Here is a 20751-nt window from a genome sequence, read left to right as displayed (position 1 = left end):
TATTAAGGCAATGAAAGCAACTGCATAATCCTGTACAATTTAGATTAAAATCCAGCGCAATTTAATGCATTGCACGTAACGTTTTCCCCAAATTCAATCCAAAACTATATGCTTAAAAGTATTAATTCATAACATTTGCTTCGTAAACGCACATTGAATAAGAAAGGAAAAGAAATGCCTGAGTATCAACGCTCGAGTCTTCTTAATTAATAGTAATTAGTTACCTGTTACTCATTTCGTTTGTTTATTGTACTACATTATATATTCAGTAAACCTCATTGGGATTACTGGTAATGAGAATAAAGCAAAATAACGATTCCCCCCCCATAACCTTATACGGGAAATGGATCACCATAAACGGGATTTTTATTTTTAAAAAAAATCACTGAAAAAACGTAATGACTGTTACCTTATCAAAATGGCCTCTCGATGTGGACATTTTCAGGAAGAGCATTGTGGGAGCTTGCTGGCGTCACATTCACTAGCCAATCAGCATCTCACAATATTTCCGTGCCGTGAACTTTGGCGCGCCACTTTGAAAGAATCGTCTCATCAATGAATTGAGGCGATCATAAGCATTGATCAGCTTTAAAGCCGCTGTAAAGAGATCAGTGAGGACGTTGCTATAGTACTACAGCTGTTCGCTCGCAGGTAGTATTTGTTATTCATTAGATGCGCGTATATATGAAGTAATCTGCTGAAGCGATCCTGCTAAGTGGACATGATGACGTCTACAAAAGAGATCAAGCGTAAGTTATTTTCTATAGAAGTTCATCATAAATAATATAATTTTTTGACATCGGCTGTGATTTATTGTTGTTATTTGATCCGTACTAAGGAAAAATGTGTATTTCAATTTAACTCGACACCTCCCAAATGTTTTTTTATTTATTTATTTGATTGTTTACATAAGTGTATGTAAGGTATAATTTCCGTTAATATGATTAAACATACATATTTACATAACTTTGTGTGTGTATGTTTGTCATAGTAAATTATATATATTTATATAAGTGTATATATGTGTGTGTGTGTGTGTGTGTGTGTGTTATGTAAGAACAATATACTAAAACAATACATCTTAGTTGTTTAAATAAACACATTAACACAGTAAATTATATATATATATATATATATATATCCTTTAAAAATTATCTTAGTGATATATTATTAGTACATAAAATACTGCATATTATGGTGAATATATTTTTAGTTTACTGTGTCAGTGTGTTTAAACAACTAAGATTTTGTCTAATTTAGTAAAATTAGCTGTACATATATAATACAAAATGCATGTGTGTATATAGGTGTATAAGTTGCATTCATTCCTTCATGTGATTGCAGAACTACAGAAGGCCAAGAGTAAAGCTCAAAGCAGCAATAACCTGAAAGAAGAAGCCAATCTTTGCAATCAGCTCGGGGAGGTTTACGCTAAAACAGGTAAAACAGAGAGTGAAGCCCTTAAAAATAAAAGTGGCTTAATTGGTATAGGTGTACTTTCTTAGCCGAAAGGCTGTAGGTTCAAACCCTAGAAGTGTTACTCAGTGAAATTTCACTATGATTGTGAAAGTTGATCTCAGTTGAATGAAGGTATTGTAATCAGCTTGGCAAATGTGTTTTCTAGGCGACTATCGCTCTGCTATTGAAGAGCATCGTCAGGAATTGGAGCTGTCTGAGATTCTGCATGATGTGATTGGCTCCGCTGTGGCCAATAGAAAGATTGGAGAATGCTATGCAGAACTGGGGAACATCGAAGCTGCTCTGAAGGTTTGCAAGTACATCTTAGTTATAATCGGAGAGATTACATGGAGTCATTCTCACATAGAGTTTCTCTCTCAGCACCAGAGGCTTCATCTGAATCTGGCTCGATCTGTCCATGATGCGGCAGAGGAGCAGAGGGCACTGGCCACTATTGGACGAACATACCTCTTCCTCTTTGATTCAGATAATTCACGGGACAGCTTGAAGCATGCTGAAGATGCTTTCAAGAAGAGTTTAGCCATTGTAGATGAGCGGCTGGAAGGTTAAAGAATTAATTTATGCATATAAAATGCTACGGTTTACCTGGTCTGAATACTACAGCTAGTATGTAATATGATGATCTGCTATGTTTGCTATGTATCAGGTACCGTATCTTCACGAGAGCTGAGTGAGATGAAAGCCCGTCTCCTGCTGAATCTGGGCTGTGTGTATGATGGGATGAAGGAACCGCAGCGATGCAGTGACTTCATACGACAGAGCATCTACATTGCTGAGTAAGTTTTTTTTTTTTTTTGGTCTGTAAACAAAAATACAATGTTTACTACTGGTCAAAGCTTTAAAATAAGACTTTTTATGTTTTTGAGAGAAGTCTGCATTTATTAGATCAAAATAACATTAAAAACAGTAATATTGTAAAATATTATAGCAATTAAAAAAAATGTTTTCTATTTGAATATATTTTAAAATGTAATTTATTTCTGTGATGTGCAGCTGAATCTTCAGCATCATTACTCCAGTCTTCAGTGTCACATGATCCTTCAGAAATCATTCTGATATACTAATTTGCTGCTTAAGAAACATTTATGATTATTATCAATGTTTAAAACAGTTATGCCACTTGATAGTATTTGTGGATACCATGATACACTATCATATTGACTTTTTATTCAAAAGTGGCAGTAATGACATTTATAATGTAACAAATGATTTCTTTCAAATCAGTGCTGTTCATTTAAACTTTTTGTTAACCAAATTGAGAAACCTACAATGGTTTCCACAACATTTTTATAGCTGCACATTTTTTTTCCAAAATTGATAAATGCTATAAAATTACTGTAATTTAACCACTTTCATGTCATGAAAATAATATTGGTAGCCTGTTAAATTAAAGTTAACCAACAAACAAACTAAGCAACCAATGAACTGAAATGTTGTGTTTCTAAAATCTGAAATTCAAAATAATTGAAATGTAAGATTACTAAAAGTATATAACTAAATAACTTATGTAAACTTTATATAACAGAATAATGTAAATATATTTTTTTAGGACACAATTTTTAGTAGGTTAAGAGGGTTTTATAATACAAATTAATGATATTTGTTTTTATGATTTGAGTTTCAACATAAATAAAAGAGCAAAATTTCACTGTAGAATGAATTAGATAATATGAAAGTCTTCATTGCACTTAAGTTGGTACAAAATCTGACCTCTTTCCCTGTAGGAAAAACCACCTTCTAGAGGATCTGTATCGTGCCAACTTTAACCTGGGCAGCATTCACTTCCGCAACGGGCAACACTCGCGCGCCATGCGCTGTTTCGAGCAGTCGAAAGAATGCGCCCGCAAAATGAAAGACAAGTTCAGTGAGAGCGAGTGCTTCCATAGCATCGGCAAGGTGACAGTCCCACCTCATCTCCAGACAGCATCATCATCAGCATGTGCTGGCCTTTACCGGTGTAGTTTGTTGTTTCCTGTCCCCTTCGAAGGTTCTTGACAGATGTATTTATTTTTTTGGTGTGTATATCTTCAGATATTGCTTCATCTTGGTGACTTTGCGGCGGCTCGGCGTTCTCTGAAGAAAGCCTTCTGTCTGGGATCCCAGCAGCCGTCTGATCGTGAGGCCGTCAAGAGAGATTTCAAACACGGTGAGATGAAGAACATCTGTGACTGAGCGACTCTGAGTTTTTGTCAGATCAGGAGATCTGAAAGCGGTTTATCTCTTAAAGCTGTTCAGTTTAAGGCTGAATGCTGATCTCAGAGCATAATAGATTTTTTTTTTATTCGAAAATGTTGGCATCTAATCACAGTAATAGCAGACACTGACATGATGTTTGACTGAATGTGGGTCTGATGCAGCGATCCGGGGCTGTCAGCTGGAGCAGACGGCGACCGAAGTGACCGATAAGTTTTCCCATGAGGCCATGGATCTGTCAGAGCAGCTGGGAGATCTTTACTGTAAAGTGGGCTGCTATAACAAAGCTCTGGAAGCTTATCAAGCACAAGTAAGATGTAGTACAATACCCCCAAAAACCATTTTTTATATATTGCATCCATATTTTAATTGTTTATTTTGGTTGTTTATTTATTTTCAGTTTATTCTGTGTAAGCTTTATTTGACCTCCATGTGTTTTTGCATCAGCTGGTGTGTGCCGAGGTTTTAGGGAAGCCTGCTCGTGAGTTAGCCGTCATTCATGTGTCGCTGGCGGCCACGTACACAGATTTGCGACAACATCACAGGGCCGTGGAACAGTACAGACAAGAACTAAAGCTGAGAGTGGGCAACCCTAAAGAGGTAACAGCCAGGGATCAGAAACTCCTCATACACTGCCTACCACTCTGTTAATGTATCAAACCTGCTGTGCATCATCTTCAGAGATTGTGCAACATTTTTCAGTGATTGTCTTGTGTTTGTGTTTTTCAGGAGTGTTTGACGTGGTTGAACATAGCTGGTTGTGAGGAAGAGACCGGGCAGCCAATGGAGACGCTCGATCAGAGTTTCAGCGCTGCTCTGAGCTGTGCTGAGAGATCAGGACTAAACAAACTACAGGTCGGTTAAAAGAATGCACACAAATACAGTAGTTTAATGTGCAGGAGCCTCACTGTGCTTATGATCTGAAGAGGTTTACTTGTAAAAACAGTGATACTGGCTAGTGGTCAGCCACAATGCTGATAAATCCTTTAGAAAGCAGAGTCGCAGATGTCCGATGTATAGACAATATCATGCTATTTAATTTAAAGATGGTATATAACACATGCACAACATTTATGCAATAAATGTTTATTTTACAAAATGTTTACAAAAATTAACCAGTAAATGATTTAGTACATTTATATTTAAAAAATCTAATTTGTGTGTGTGCGTGTGTGTGTGTGTGTGTGTGTGTGTGTGTATATATATATATAATATTTTTTTTTTACATATTATGTATATTCATACATATTTTAATAAGTATATTTATGTTTTTGGCAACACTACAAAAAACTTTTGTTACAGTATTTAGAAATCTTTTTTAATTCGAAACCATTAGCGCCCTTGAGGAAATCCCTTGACTCAGTCATTGAACCTATAAATTAAACCGTGATGTCACTTTGAATTCGAGGGTATTTGCTAAATGAAGATGGATGTGTGATCTCAGAGGCGTGTTTTGAGAGCCTGGCTGCAGGCCCAGCGGCGCTGTGGCTCCTCACAGTGTGACGACACCGAAGCACGGCTGATGGAACTGTGTGAGCGCGATGGACTGAGACTGGAGGACAGTGAGGAGGAGGATGAGGAAGAGGAGGTGGAGAACAGTGAACCACTGGAAGACAGTGACATAGAGTACTCTGACTCTGGTAATACAGACACACACCACGTACAGAGTTTAGTTTTAATGCATTTTATGAAGATTATTGGAATGCAGATAATGTACTGTAGTAGTGTTAGTGTTATTTTGGTATTAGATATTTACCTTGTAGTATTTATTAATATTTTGAATTAGCTTGTACATGTATTTCCAGTGTTCATTATTTTATTTAAAGTTTTAGTAATTTTGTTTGGCTGCTTTTGCCATTTTCATTAAGCTTTAATTTATTTCATTTCAGTTTTAGTTTTGGTATTTCAACAATCTTTTGAAAAATTTAATTCAGTTAGTGGCTAAGGCAATCTTTCTCATCTTTTAAATTTAAATGTTTCATATATTTTATTTTTACTTAACTCTATATGATTTTATATGTACAGTTAAGAAGTTATGCAGTGTGCAATGCAGCATTTTCATAATGAAAAAGAAAGTTTTGGTCCATGACACGCAGCCAATGTTAGTTGCTCCAAATAATGTTCCCTCTTTTGAGGAAATGGTTCAACATGACATTTCTTCAAAACCTACAATGCCTCCAACCCATGGCAAAAATGTGTATATGAATTACTTGTATCAAGCTTCTAATTCAAAGGCCAAGCACTCTATGTCTAAAGATGTTAATTCATGCATGTTATCAGGATGTCTGTTCATGTCTGAGTGAGTGAATGATCTGTTTGTGCAGATGAGGATCTGGAGGGTTATGATAAGACCGTGACGGGCAGGAGGAGGACTCAGAGGGTGAGATCTCAGAGACTGGTTTATTCTCTTCTGATTTGTTGTTTGTTCATCTTGTTTGTTCGGTGTTGTTTGTGCAGTGGAACCGACGGAATGAGAAGGGCGAGACGCTTCTGCACAGGGCCTGTATAGAGGGAAACCTGAAGCAGGTTCAGTACTTGCTTGACCAGGTGTGTTTGGCTTTTGGTACTTCCCTTTTTAAGAGTGGAATAGCTTTAAAAGATTTGTACTTTTGCCTTTCTTGAGAATGTATTTGATGTGTGTGTTTGTTGTTCTCTGACAGGGTCACCCAGTTAACCTGAGAGATTACTGCGGGTGGACTGCTCTGCATGAAGCCTGTAACTACGGTCATCAAGGTACTGCAGCCTGCAGTTTTAACATGTATAGTATAGTATAGTATAGTATAGGTGTAGCTCATCGGAGGGACTGAAATCTGTTTTTTTCAGAGATTGTAGCTTTACTGCTGGACCGTGGAGCAAATATAAACGACCCTGGAGGTCGAGACTGTGAGGGTGTCACACCCCTGCATGACACCCTAAACTGCGGCCACTTCAGTGTTGCACGACTGCTGGTAGAGAGAGGAGCGTCGGTCACTGTTCGCAATGGCAAGGTCAGGCAAACACATGCTACACAAACCTATTAACAATAAACTTTAATGTGGCATTTGTTGAATTTGTATAAAAAAATAAATAAATAAAAGAATCTTGAAAGAAATGCATTACAAGCGGCAAAGTCATTATCATTATCATAAAGACATGAACAACATTAGTTTTGATTCTTTCTTTTTTTTTTATTCTATGCACAATTTTCTTATATGACCATACATACTTCTTTATAGGGCCACACTCCTCTGGACACCCTGCGTCAGTGGTTTAAGACTTACAGCCGACAGCTGGACCAAGAGACAAAACAGGAGTGTTTGGAGACCGAAAAACTCATCAAGAGAGCTCTTTCAGGAGACGGTGAGCAGATAAACATTACTGATTTATTTTGCAACATGTGACCCTGGATCACGAAAGCATTTTTAAATCACTAGGGGTATATTTTTAGCAATAGCCAAAAAAAAAAAAAGTGCCAACAAATAATGATTTTTCTTCTATGGCAAAAGTCATTAGGGTATTGAGTATAGATCATGTTCCATGAAGATATCTTGTACATTTCCTACAGTAAATATATCAAAACTTTTTGATTTATAAAATGCATTGCGTAGAACTTCATCTGAACAACTTTAAAAGTGATTTTCTCAATGTTTAATTTTTTTTGCAGATTGCAGATTTTCAAATAGTTGTATCTCTGCCAAATATTATCCTGTCCTAACAAACCATACATCAATGGAAAGGCTATTTATTCAGCTTTCAAATGATGTATAAATCTCAATTTAGAAAATTTGACACTTAAGACTGGTTTTGTGGTCCAGGGTCACGAATGGTTCTTAAATGGCTGACAGAAAATGTATTGCTAATTATATGAATTTTTGCATGTTAATGGTGACACATGATGAGACAATCACAAAATTACTAATATATGAAACTCATATTTTAAACAAGAATTACTCCAAAATGTGCATTATTCGTCACAAGTGAGAGCTATCACACATTGGGTTGATGCTGATCATCTCCGTTTTGGCTTATTTATCAACCCAAAATAGAATAGAACGTTTGATTTACTTGCGAAAGTTTTGGCACTTTCAAAAAACAGAAATAACTCTGAGTACTCCTGGTTTTCTCCTGTAGTCTCAGTTGTGTCAGCGCGTCCGCGGCAGCAGAAGGAGCTTCAGGACAGTCAGCTGTTTGATGCTGAGTATTCAGAGCCGCTGCTGCAGGAGTCACTGCCCTCACGCCAGCAGATCACTCCCTGTCCCGCTCCAACCGTCCCAACTCCAAAAAACTCTGCTCCAGGACACAGGAGCACCTCAGGCCCAGCCCGCCGGCCACGAGGAATGGAAGTAGATGTTTTGTATGGGGTAATGTTGCTTAGCTTTCCATTTACATTTTTCAAATTGTTAAGCAAGAATACATTTAATTAATAATTTTTGCTTCAGAACGAGAGCAGTTCTTCGGATCATTCCGACGTGGATTGCTCATTCAGTCCTCTTCGTCCCGTTCGGTCAAGACCACGTTCCCCAGCTGTCCAGTCCTCGCAGGAACTCCCACCCAGTCAGGATGTACCCTCTGTATATGAGTTCAGAGAGGCCGTGTTGCCCGCACAGTCAGAGTCGGGCAGACTGGAGTATCAGAAGGCCATGCAGAATCTGGGCAGTGCCAAATCTCGCCTCTTTTCTCAGAGCCTATCAGAGCCGGCCTTTACCAGCACGCCAGCAGTGTCAGCCAATAGCAGAACAGCACTGGTACCAGAGGACCAGTATCTGGCAGATGATTGGCTGGAGGATGACCTGAGGGATGTGCAACCCAAGAAGAGACGGAGAGTTTCTGAGCACAACGTCCCACGTGAAATAACTTCCAGAAATCAAAATCATTTCTCAGTTTCAGATGAAGTTACTCCTAGAGGTGTTGACATCTATCTATCTATCTATCTATCTATCTATCTATCTATCTATCTATCTATCTATCTATCTATCTATCTATCTATCTATCTATCTATCTATCTATACATACATACATATACATGTATATGTATATGTATATGTGTGTGTGTATATATTTGTGTGTGTGTATGTATTTGTGTGTGTGTATATAATTTTTTTTGATAATGGTCAATTAAATCCTAAATTTAATGTCCTAACTTTTTTTATATTTATTGTAGTTTTTTTTTGTTAAAGTTATGCAACACACATAAGTTCCTATCACGTTAGTTTCCTTCAACATTTTTATTAATAGTTTCTTACAACATGATTAATAATGCGATTTTAATTAATAATGGTAAGTTAAATCCTACATTTAATGTCTAACTATTAATATTTGTACAATTTTTGAACTGCTTTACATTTTTTACCACATTAATTTCCATTTAACTTTTAATGACAGTTTCTTATATTATGATTTATATGGTAATATAACACATTTCATGAAACACTTTCAAAAGTAACATTTCCTAACACTGAAATGAACATTCATGAAATGGTTTCTGAATACTTGTTTCAGATATTTTTGTATAATATAATGTAATATAATATAATGTGATATTAATATAATATAATTAATAGACAGATATCAATGATGCTAAACTGTTTAACTGCCTGTTCACTATTTCTCATAGCAGTTCAGAGTTCCTCCAGTAGGGGTCTGTCTCTGAAAAAGGGCCCTAATAAGCCGCGGCAGGTGAAGATGAATCAAATGCCTGGGATGGTGAATCTAGGCAGGAGGGAGGTCAGCAGGTCACAGAGTCCAATCATGACCCAAGAATCTGAGCCCATCCATGACCATGCACCCCCTACCCATCAGACGATGGTAATGCAGACCTCACTATGCCATTGGCTGTGTTTGGAGTGGCATGCTAGTGTACTATAACATGCTAATTGTTATTTTCTGCCTCCAGGACAGGTTTGAAAACACTGGTGTACATACTGTATAGTGCTTACTATATAAAAAATATATGTATTGACATTTATTAAATGTAGAAAGTATTAAAATATGATGCAAAGTAATGAGATTATGTAATATGTTTAATTTATCAAGTGTCAATCAGTTATACTTTTATATTATAATTTTATATTTTATATTTTTATACAATAATTGCAGGTATTCTTCATTTTCAACACTTTAATGTAAAAATGTCATAATTCTTGGCAGTAACAAATCTGGTATTTCTATTTTTGCATAATACTACTCAATGTGTTTGATACTTATGGACTGCTATGTTTACTGAATGCCTTTTTAATGAGTAATGATTATCGTTTTTTGTTTGTTGGTTTTTTTTAAAGGCGCCAGCACCATTCCAGAACCGAACCGCTCATGTTCCTGCACCGATCAGGATGAGGGTCAGAGTTCAGGACAATGTCTTCTTGATTCCCGTTCCTCACAGGTCTGCTGCTGCTCTTGTGTGAATCAGACAGTGTTCAGTGTTTAGTTGTGAGCGTATGTAATTGTAGATGTTGTGCAGTGAGGCAGACTCTTGTACGGTGGCGTGGTTGTGTGATCAGGCTGCTCAGCGTTACTATCAGACGTGTGGATTACTGCCGCGTCTGTCCCTGCAGAAAGAGGGCGCTCTGCTCTTACCCACCGATCCACTGCTGGCTGTGCTGCACACCAATGAAGAGGTCAGAGGTCATGTGTGTTTTTAGACTTTTTGTAGGGTTCTTTTTTGTTTGTTTACTCAATGTATGAAAGTCAAAAATGACAGTCATTTACAGAGGTATTGTAGCAAAACAAACACATTGTGGTAGCAAAAGATTTGCCAGGAAAATAATTAATAATAATTATGTATGTATGTATGTGGGTTTTTTTTTTTCAGTTGGGTGGTCATACATTTATAGTTTAGTAATTGATATACTTTGTTTTACATTTACAACCTTGATTTACTTTTTTTTTTTTTTAAACCTGATGCATATACCTGACTTATTAAAGTTTTATATTATATAATGTAATAATTAATGTGTTTGTATATATATATATATATATATATATATATATATATATATACATACATACACAAACACACACATTATTACATTATATAATATAAAACTTTAATAAATCATATATATATATATATATATATGAATGATACAAAACTCCTTTATTTCCTGTTGTTAATTAGTTTATATCTCTTACTTGTCTACGGTTTCTTCTTTTAATGTCATAATAAACCAAAATAAATATTTTTTTTCAGTCTAAGGATGTTACCCAAATCAGAATTGTATGGTGTAGTCATTCAATTACTTTACAGAAAGTACTAAATTATAAAAAAAAAAAATAATAACTCTATCACTTTAATAATTAGAAACTTGATGGACACAAACCAAAAAGGTTTTAGGTATTAGTCATAATTACATGATTTAGTAAGGCATCAGTGCAATTGCACGATAACATTAAAGACAAATGACTCATAACAGTTATACATTGTAAGTACTTCTAGATGCATTTGAAGTATGAAATTAAATTCCTGTTTTGTTTTATAGTTCCATGGTATTAACAATGTAGCACAGGCCGCTTTTGAGCTTTAAACAAAAGTGTGTGTCAAGCTCCAAAAAAAAAAAAAAAAAAAAGAAATCCCTTAGTAGTTCATATCCTTCAAAGTGAGTGTAAAGTAAGTCTTCTGGAGCCAAACAGTGTCTTTGTGTGGTGAACCGGCTGAAAGTTTAAGTTGTTTTTCATGACAAATCTTCCTGTTCCAGGTTGTGGCTGAGGTGTGTTCATGGGATCTTCCTCCTCTCCCGGAGCGCTACAGGAAAGCCTGTCAGAGTCTGGCAGTGGGTAAGTGTCTCTTTGTTGTATTAAATGTCTTTCTCGTCACAGAATTCTGTGAAATTGATCAGAAAGTGTGTTTGTTTCATATGTGTGTGTTAGAGGAGAACCGGCGTGTGTCTCGGCTGTGTGAAGTGCAGGACAGCAGCTCCTGTGTGAACGTCTGTGGACTCAGTTTGCCTCCAGCGTCTCTGACTCCTCTCCTCCGAGCCCTCAAACTGCAGGCCAGTCTCACAGAGCTGCGCCTCTCTGCCAACCGTCTGAACAACGACCTGCTTCCGGAGCTGATGTCCGCTGCTGCCACTATGCCCAGACTGAGGATTTTAGACATATCAGCCAATCAGATCACCGGAGAGGGGCTCAGAAAAGCCTCGGACACGTTTGAAACGAGAAGTCAAGCTGCTTTCCCTGTAAGTGTACTTGCATTCATCCAGTAAAATAAGTTTTTCTATTAGGGACAGACATTACATCAGTTTTGTTATCCAAGATTTTCTTAAAGGTTTAAATTTCACTTTACGAAGTTTTTTAACATTAATATTAGTTTCCCTAGCCTGTTTATGGTCCCCCAGTGGCTAGAAATTTCAATAGGTGTAAACCGAGCCCTGGGTGTCCTGCTCTGCCTTTGAGAAAATAAGAGTTCAGACGGGCGATCTGGAATCTTCCCCATGTCGTCATAAAGGGGAAAGGTTACCCCCCCTTTCTCTGCTTTGCCCCCCTCGAGAATTTGGAGAAAAAATGGATTGTTTATTTTTACATATAATTCAGTCGCAATTAGGGCTGTCACTTTTGTAAAAAAAAAAAAAAAAGACGTTTCCTTTTTCCACGCCAAATAACAGATGAACGTAAAGAGAGTGCTGGAAACACACAAGTCAGCAATATTTCTTATTTATTGGCATTAGAGCTGTAATCGGGCCTTAAAAGTTAGGCCCGACAGGACCCGAGCCCGACAGATTTCGGCCCGAGCCTGACAAGTAGATTTTGATTGACAGCTTTTTAAAAGCCTGAACCTGTTTACAGCCCGGCATTATTCAAATGTTGGCATGCACACAGCTCTTTTGCCTTTTGTCACGAATGAGTCATCTATACACGGTTTAACATAAATTATTCATAACTAACGTAGACTAGGCCACTTGGAAGTTGGAATAAAGAATTAAAGTAAGTCCTCTTACTTTAAAATTTTAAAATGTTTTTGTGGAGGAAAATGATTGAATCCACTGTAGATGTCTTCAGTGCGTTCTTCCGCTCAATGATGGTGTGTCATTATTCACTCATTATTCTCATTATAAACACGGTCAAAACTTTTCCACACCTCAGACTTTGCTTTAGTTGCTGGTGCAACCAAAACATGTTCGCCAGAGGCGAGCCTCCGTTACACCTACTCCGCATTCATTTTCGCATCTTTCTCGCACTAATTGAAACGCATAACATGACTGCTCATTTACCTCACAAACCGGAGCGGAAGTCCGAGCCCGTGTAAGATGATAGAAACAAAGCCCGAACACGACGGCAAAGATCTTCAGCTCTAATTTGCATGAAGTTTCGTGCAGAAACGGCAACAGGAGTGAAACATTCTTGAAAAAAATATATATATGCAGAGGGGACGGCTACGATAACATAAATGAAAAACATAACTGCAGGCTTCAATCCAGCTGCATTTATGATTAAGGCAATTCAAGGCAATTAGGCTGCGCAAGGTGGGAGTATTATTGCCAATCTTTCCTCACAGAAGCCGGTCGCTGTCAGCTGGCAATGGAGGCTCCTTTTCATAGCTCAGCATCTCCTGTAAGAGGTCGCTTTCGACGTCACTGGGTCTTATAGGCGCGTATTTGCTATTTTCTGTTTAGCTTTCGCAAACCATACTGCACTTTTGGAATCCTTTATTTTTATTTTTCTGCTTGTTTGTGAGTTTTTAATTGTTTAATAATTTTTTTTTTAAATTATAGTGTACAGGTCCTTCTAAAAAAATAGCATATTGTGATAGTTCATTATTTTCCATAATGTAATGATAAAAATTTAACTTTCATATATTTTGGATTCATTGCACCCCAACTGAAATATTTCAGGTCTTTTGTTGTTTTAATACTGATGATTTTGGCATACAGCTCATGAAAACCCAAAATTCCTATCTCAAAAAATTAGCATATCATGAAAAGGTTCTCTAAACGAGCTATTAACCTAATCGAGCTAATCATCTGAATCAACTAATTAACTCTAAACACCTGCAAAAGATTCCTGGGGCTTTTAAAAACTCCCAGCCTGGTTCATTACTCAAAACCACAATCATGGGTAAGACTGCCGACCTGACTGCTGTCCAGAAGGCCATCATCGACACCCTCAAGCGAGAAGGTAAGACACAGAAAGAAAGTTCTGAACGAATAGGCTGTTCCCAGAGTGCTGTATCAAGGCACCTCAGTGGGAAGTCTGTGGGAAGGAAAAAGTGTGGCAAAAAACGCTGCACATCGAGAAGAGGTGACCGGACCCTGAGGAAGACTGTGGAGAAGGACCGATTCCAGACCTTGGGGGACCTGCGGAAGCAGTGGAATGAGTCTGGAGTAGAAACATCCAGAGCCACCGTGCACAGGCGTGTGCAGGAAATGGGCAACAGGTGCCGCGTTCCCCAGTTCATGCCACTTTTGAACCAGAAACAGCGGCAGAAACGCCTGACCTGGGCTACAGAGAAGCAGCACTGGACTGTTGCTCATTGGTCCAAAGTACTTTTTTCGGATGAAAGCAAATTTTACATGTCATTCGGAAATTAAGGTGGCAGAGTCTGGAGGAAGACTGGGGAGAAGGAAATGCCAAAATACCTGAAGTCCAGTGTCAAGTACCCACAGTCAGTGATGGTCTGGGGTGCCATGTCAGCTGCTGATGTTGGTCCACTGTGTTTTATCAAGGGCAGGTAAAAGCAGTGCCACAGGCTGATTGCCTCCATGCCACGCCCCAATGAAGCAGTCATTTCTGCAAAAGGATTCCCGACCAAGTATTGAGTGCATAACTGAACATAATTATTTGAATGTTTACTTTTTTTGTATTAAAAACACTTTTCTTTTATTGGTCGGATGAAATATGCTAATGTTTTGAGAAAGGGATTTGGGGTTTTCATGAGCTCTATGCCAAAATCATCGGTATTAAAACAATAAAAGACCTGAAATATTTCAGTTGGTGTGCAATGAATCTAAAATATATGAAAGTTTAATTTTTATCATTACATTATGGAAAATAATGAACTTTATCACAATATGCTAATTTTTTTTTTAGAAGGACCTGTACATATTTGGTTAAAATTGATTCCCTATTTTCATTTTCGAAACTTTTTTTGGTTGGTCCGATCGATTGTGCAATCGATTTTGGAACGAAAAGTGACAGCCCTAGTCGCAATGTCAGCACAGGGCGTTACAAACAGACTTTAACGATATGGATTCACCAGCACCGCCACAAAAAGTGAGTAACAGTGTTCATTAATGCCTGATCTGTGATCAGTGGTTTCTGATGTGTAGCTAATTATTCAAGTAACTAAACGATCAACTTCACGTTGTTTCTCTTAGTAGCATGAAACAAATCTGTTTTTTAAATTGTGATTTAACTACAGAGAGCGATCAACGAACTTTTACTTTATTTTGTTCGGAACTGTCAATCACACATCGCGAGTATATCTTATCTGCATACTTGCCCAAACTGCCGTCATAATGAATGACACGGTTATGATGCACAACGAAGCTCTTACTGTATTCATGTCGATATTGTGTTTGCTGTTATTTGTGGTGAAAGCATTTTGTGAGAGAAAATGCATGTGATGGGAAAAGATAAAAAAAAAAATGCTATAATCAACACTTCCACAATTCGTTAATCTCAACAGCTGTAATGGTAAAAAAAAACTAGTAAAAGTATTTGATTGTGGTTCCACATGTAATACACATTTTGAATGCAAAGATGTCAGCCAATCACAACAGTTGGTGTTTACTCTGAGTCTCGCAGAAGACACGCCCCTTCAAAAAGAGCATTCAACACAGAGGACTAAAATCAGGATAAAAAAATTATATTTGATAAAAATGATTAAAAATATTTAAATGTAAAACAATTTCAGTACACCTCACGAAACATAAAAAAAACATTTAAAAAAATAATAATCCACATCATGGGACCTTTTAATGCAATTTTTTTTTCATATTTGGTGAAATCCGTTGATATCCGAGATTAAATGCTCTTTTCCCTATTTTTACATTTTGAATAACTGTTAACATTTTATAAAACATCCTCCACATACTAAATTGTAGCATTTGAAATTATTGATTTTAAAGTTGTATTTTTTTGTTTTATTTAGATGAAATGGTACAAAATTCAATATCAAGCATTTATATAGCGGAGTTTTAACAAGCATATCTCGTTTTGATCTCTATAAATGCACATTCGTCCCAGCATGCATGAGTCTACAGCAGAAATCTGCACCTAAATATATAAGTGTGAATCTTGTATATCAGATAATTGAGACCGACTTGTCAGGATGTGGTCAGGAGTTTTGCTGCTTTCTGAGAAGAAATGAACTACTTCCCGTTTCGGTTCAGTGGTTTCATGAGGAAAGCATTAATGGTCAAGACTAAAAGAAGTCATGAAATTCACACGTCATGAAAACATGTAAACTGACAGATTGCTTGTCATTTTCTCTCTGACTCCTTTATATTCTCCTTTTGTCTATGTAGTGTCTAGAGGAGTTGAATTTAAGCATGAATCCTCTGGGTGATGGCTGGACACAGGCACTAGTGAGTCTTCTGTCCAACTGTCCCATGCTGTCCGTTCTGTCCCTGCAAGCCTGCGGCCTCTCTGCACGATTCCTCCAGCAACACCGTCTGCTCTTAGCCAACGCTTTGGCCAGTAAGTGCACCATCAGACACGTCTGATCTGAAGTGGTTAGACCTAGTGATTTTTCAACAACACTTTGGATGTGTTAAGTGCACAGCACGAATTCTAAATATGAGTCACCTCTTGGCTGTATGTCACGTCACGTTTACTTTTTTTCTTTTTTTTATGTTCTGAGTCTATTATTTTATGCTCTCACAGGCACTGGGAATATGCGGTCGGTGTGTCTCTCCCATAATGCACTGGGCTCCACTGGTTTCGAGCTTGTGTTGAAGACATTACCGATGCACTGTCTCACACACCTTCAGCTGTCTACAGTCTGTAGAGGTCCATCTGACCAGCCTGCCATGGAGATCCTCACTAAACTCCTGACACAAGTATGCTGACGTCCTTCTAATCCATCTTAGACTTCTGTGGACTTAGTGTTTTTAAAAAAATGTACAATTTTAGTTTAATACAACCTCTGCTCCTACCTGTCAGTCATCAAAATCAAGAATGTGTGCTGACGATGTTCAGTATGGGTTGTGGGAGAATTAAATCCAGCCCTGATGCCATTTTAATCTGTTTTAAAGTCTGCATCATTCAACTGCTATGTAAATAATATTGACTAAATGTTTGGGTTCCAGGGTGACTGTCCACTCACACACTTAAATCTGTCTGGAAATGGCCTTACGGACCACAGTGTCCTCTTGCTTGCTAGGTGAATCATTCAACTCTTGTCCTACTTATTTGTTACAAAACTTAAAGCATCATTTATATGCTTATCTCAGTTTGCAGCTATATTATAGATATACTTTGGTTATTTTTAGGTGTCTTCCTGTTTGTCCCTCCCTGGTGTCTTTGGACTTGTCTGGCAACCCTTCAGTGACCTCAGTCGGCCTTCAGAGTCTTCTTAACTCCCTCATGGAGGCCCAGCGACCTTTGACCCATCTCAATCTTCAAGGTATTTTCTTTTCTTCCTGTGATATTTCGATTGGACCCCCAGTGTCTTGTCAGCTCGGATGCATTAATTGTCATTTTATTGTGTATTTTGTCTGTGAATCCTGCCAGTGGTTTGGCTTTTGGCTGATAAGAGAAAGGTTGTAGGTTCAAAGCCCTAAATGATGATAATCTTGAGCAAGATCTATAATCTCAAAGGGAATTTGAAGGTACTTTCCCTGTAATAGGTTTACTGACAATTCAGACCTGTGCTATTGCTTTCTGAGCATCTGATCAAAAAATGGGACAAGACACTAGTTTGAATATGTCCTTCAGTTTCTGACAAGTAACCAATTGTATTGCTCCAAAAGGGAAGCCCGTTTAGGTAACTGTGCAGTTCTGACTTAATAACTTTCAATTTTGACTTTATAACTTGCAGTTGTGAGTTTATATCATGCATTTCTGAGAAAAAAAAAAGTCAGAATTGTTAGATGAGAAAGTTGCAATTATCTTGTTTTATTTTTTATTTAGTGGCAAAAACTATACATTTATGTAAGTGTAAATAGAAAAATAAAGTAAACTGATATATTATACCCAAAAGTTCTTCATACTGTGGACTAACAGTAAAACTGATAAAAAATTTGGTACCACAAATTATTCAAACACTTTGAGCTGACCACGTTTTTCTTAATCATCAAGATGAGTTTGTTCTGACACAGTTTAACTCTGAGCTCTTGACATATTTTATTACCATTTTCTATATCAATATAGAACTATAGCGAAATAAATTGTGATGTGTACAGTAGGTAGCCAACCTAAATGACTACCGGTACTAAAAAAAACCTTGAACAAAATAAGTTACAATAAAACTGCGACATGAAAATAAAATCTGTAGATATAGAACACTTAATAAAAATTACAGACACTTAAAGTAAATTACAATGTTAGTTTAAACACTTGAAAGTGCACTGTTAGGTGTATATCTTCGAACAGGTTCAAATCCCAGATTGCTTTTTTTGCGTATAAAATGTATAAAATAATTAATACAGATGTGTGCGTTCTGCAATTAGCTGGTTCATGTTACACCCTTTTTTAATTTTAGATAGTGCATGTCCATTTTCCACTGAGCAATAGTAGTGTGACTGAAATCAGTCCAGCTGGTGAAGGTTGAGGTTTGGGTGTAGTTGTGCATAGCCTGTGGGTGTTGAAATAAAGGTGTGAATCTCTTGTTCTTTCACACTGAGTGCGTCTGCTGAGCAAAAACTAGCAGAACAATTTAGGCAAAGTGTTTTAGGCCTTGGTTTGGCTGTTGCAATTTTTGCAATGGCATACAGAGTATTACATACAATATAATACAATTTTTTTCTCAGGCACCTGAGAGAGAGAGAGAGAGAGAGAGAGAGAGAGAGAGAGAGAGAGAGAGAGAGAAATAGAGAAACTGTCTGAAAGAGACACACGTCTGCCAGAGAGACAAACACTTTTGTTCTTTATGTATATGCTGCTTTGTACCGGTTTTAATTGTATGCTTCAGTCGTTTTGGGAATACAAATGTAAAAATATATTTTCCTATTAATAAGAAACTGTCCTGGAGCATCATGTAGACCTAATCATTTTTAGCTTTATTTTTGAGCAATTCCTGGGTTTTGGACAGACATTCAGAGTCAAAACCTGAAATATAAATTCTCACAGAATATATTCACTACCATTCAATACCTTGAACCATCTCTTTATGTTTTTTTCTAAATCCCAAACAGAATCCAGACTTCAGAAAAGTGTCAAACTATGAACATGTTTTATAGGCTATTTGGGATCTGAGAAATAAACATGCATTATGGACGTCACAAAAAAACTAGACTTTATGTGATTTACAATGGACAAACAAGAAGCAACAATATCTGCAGAATTGAGAAGGATTCACCATTCACAAAATATACAGTTTTATTAAAATTTTTGTTTTTGTATTTCAGAGGAAAAATCTATGTTAAGGATTGCGTCATCTCTCCGTTATGGACTGTTCTGAAATCAGAAATTATGCAAACGCATTTAAAATGCTTTAAAAACTTTAACAGAGGATATTTAACAGGGATGCCCCTCGCGTAAGGTTTTTCTAGTTACTAGTAGTCGTTCATTCAAGTTATTATTCAACTAACCGCAAGTTTATATTAAATGAACACGTTCTAATCCATAATGAGCCTTAATATGTTCCCCCCTTAAGCACACACTTTAAGTTTGCCACAAAGCACAGGCAGAAGTAGCCTAATAATTGTGAAAACGATACATTTGAATGATTTATTAATAAACCGTTTTCTTGTCAGCTGCAATATGAAGTTCATGGACATGCCTTTAGAGAGAAATGCAACCTTCACACAGATTCCATAATCGGGGAGCATTTGCCTTCGGTTTGAATTGGTTCATTTAAAAGCAGACCTTTCAAGCTTTCTGAAGATATATTTCTTTAGGATAATATAACACATGACATATATTATATAAATAATGCTGCACACCTTTTCAAATCTAAAATATGATGTAATCATTTTTAACTTCGAGTAAATATAAGCACAGGCTCATAGGCTCGAAATTTTATCCTGCTTGAATTCGTTCTAAGAATCGAGCCAAATTTTCATCTGATTATTAAATATTTTAACTACAGTGTTTGGCTTTCATTTTCCGCCGACTGCAGCCGTCAAATGTAATTTACTTACTGAATAATGTTGAAAGTGTCTGAATACATTTTTGTTTGATTGTATGTTGCAATACCATATCTTGAAGTAGATTTCAAATGAACTTTAAGTGAGGACACATTTCTGACAGTTTTCTAAGCATTATGTTTTTGTTAATAAGCTGCATGCAGTCACATCATAATCTTGCAGCATACTGTGTCTCACAGGAAAGCTGTTTGAGAAGCTCGTAAGTGCAAAGCTTGAATCGCTGGATGTGTCATCATCCATCTAAACAAACTGATAATGATTGGTGTTATTGTGAATGTGACTCACCGTGTCCTGTCATATTTCAAGTTCCTCTTGTTTTTCTTAACAGGCTGTCAGGTGTCAGGACCTCTGGGTGATGTTTGTTTAGACAGTCTGTCTGATCACATCCGAGATCTGCGTTTGTGCTCCCAGAGACTCAATAAACTAGACCAGGATGCACTGCAGCAGACCTGGAGACGGAGATCAGAACACGTGCATGTCTTTTCTCGCAACTCCAAATGCATGCTGAGCATCACGGCGACTTCACAATAATCTATTTCTGGCAGTAGCGTTAGTCTAATGGACAAGTGCTTGAAAAAAATTCTGTAAATACTTTCTTATTGTAGAACGTGCTGTTATTGTGTTGTTGTTGTTTTTTTTTTGTAATTATTTGTATGGACCCATATATTTGTTTAAACTTGTGACTCAAACCCATTTAGTCTTTATGCAAATTGTCTTTATTGCTGATTATTTGCAAAATTATGAGTTTGAAATGGGCATGAGATATTAATGTGCAGTGGTGTTGGACCAAGAAACAGACCAATAAATACTAATTCAAGCATCCTCTGTTTATAAAAGTATCTCCAAGAGCAAAAACGTC

The 20751-nt window shown here is 37.1% G+C and overlaps 1 protein-coding gene across 2 annotated transcripts; it reads left to right on the top strand.

Moving 5' to 3' along the window:
- Positions 1-468: 468 nt before the first annotated feature.
- On the top strand, positions 469-20712 carry tonsl (tonsoku-like, DNA repair protein). Of its 2 annotated transcripts, none has more exons than XM_052529897.1 (28): positions 469-749; positions 1345-1440; positions 1625-1767; positions 1840-2023; positions 2126-2255; positions 3204-3375; positions 3511-3625; positions 3837-3982; positions 4120-4272; positions 4402-4527; positions 5117-5312; positions 5997-6052; positions 6130-6219; positions 6333-6405; positions 6496-6659; positions 6888-7011; positions 7783-8012; positions 8091-8556; positions 9266-9456; positions 9930-10030; positions 10109-10265; positions 11343-11421; positions 11515-11822; positions 16110-16281; positions 16468-16643; positions 16893-16966; positions 17076-17209; positions 20221-20712. In XM_052529897.1, exons 1-28 carry the CDS (start codon positions 722-724, stop codon positions 20421-20423), a joined length of 4287 nt encoding a protein of 1428 aa, XP_052385857.1. In that variant the 5' UTR covers positions 469-721; the 3' UTR covers positions 20424-20712. The 2 variants fall into 2 exon arrangements, with proteins under 2 accessions (XP_052385857.1, XP_052385858.1); XM_052529898.1 differs by having other exon boundaries at positions 495-749; positions 9269-9456.
- The last annotated feature ends 39 nt before the right edge of the window (positions 20713-20751 follow it).

This window comes from Carassius gibelio, chromosome A17 (genome assembly GCF_023724105.1).
Source record: "Carassius gibelio isolate Cgi1373 ecotype wild population from Czech Republic chromosome A17, carGib1.2-hapl.c, whole genome shotgun sequence".
Lineage (NCBI taxonomy): Eukaryota > Metazoa > Chordata > Actinopteri > Cypriniformes > Cyprinidae > Carassius > Carassius gibelio.
The sequence above is the reverse complement of the archived record's forward strand: the minus strand, read 5'-3'. Positions and strand labels throughout refer to the sequence as shown.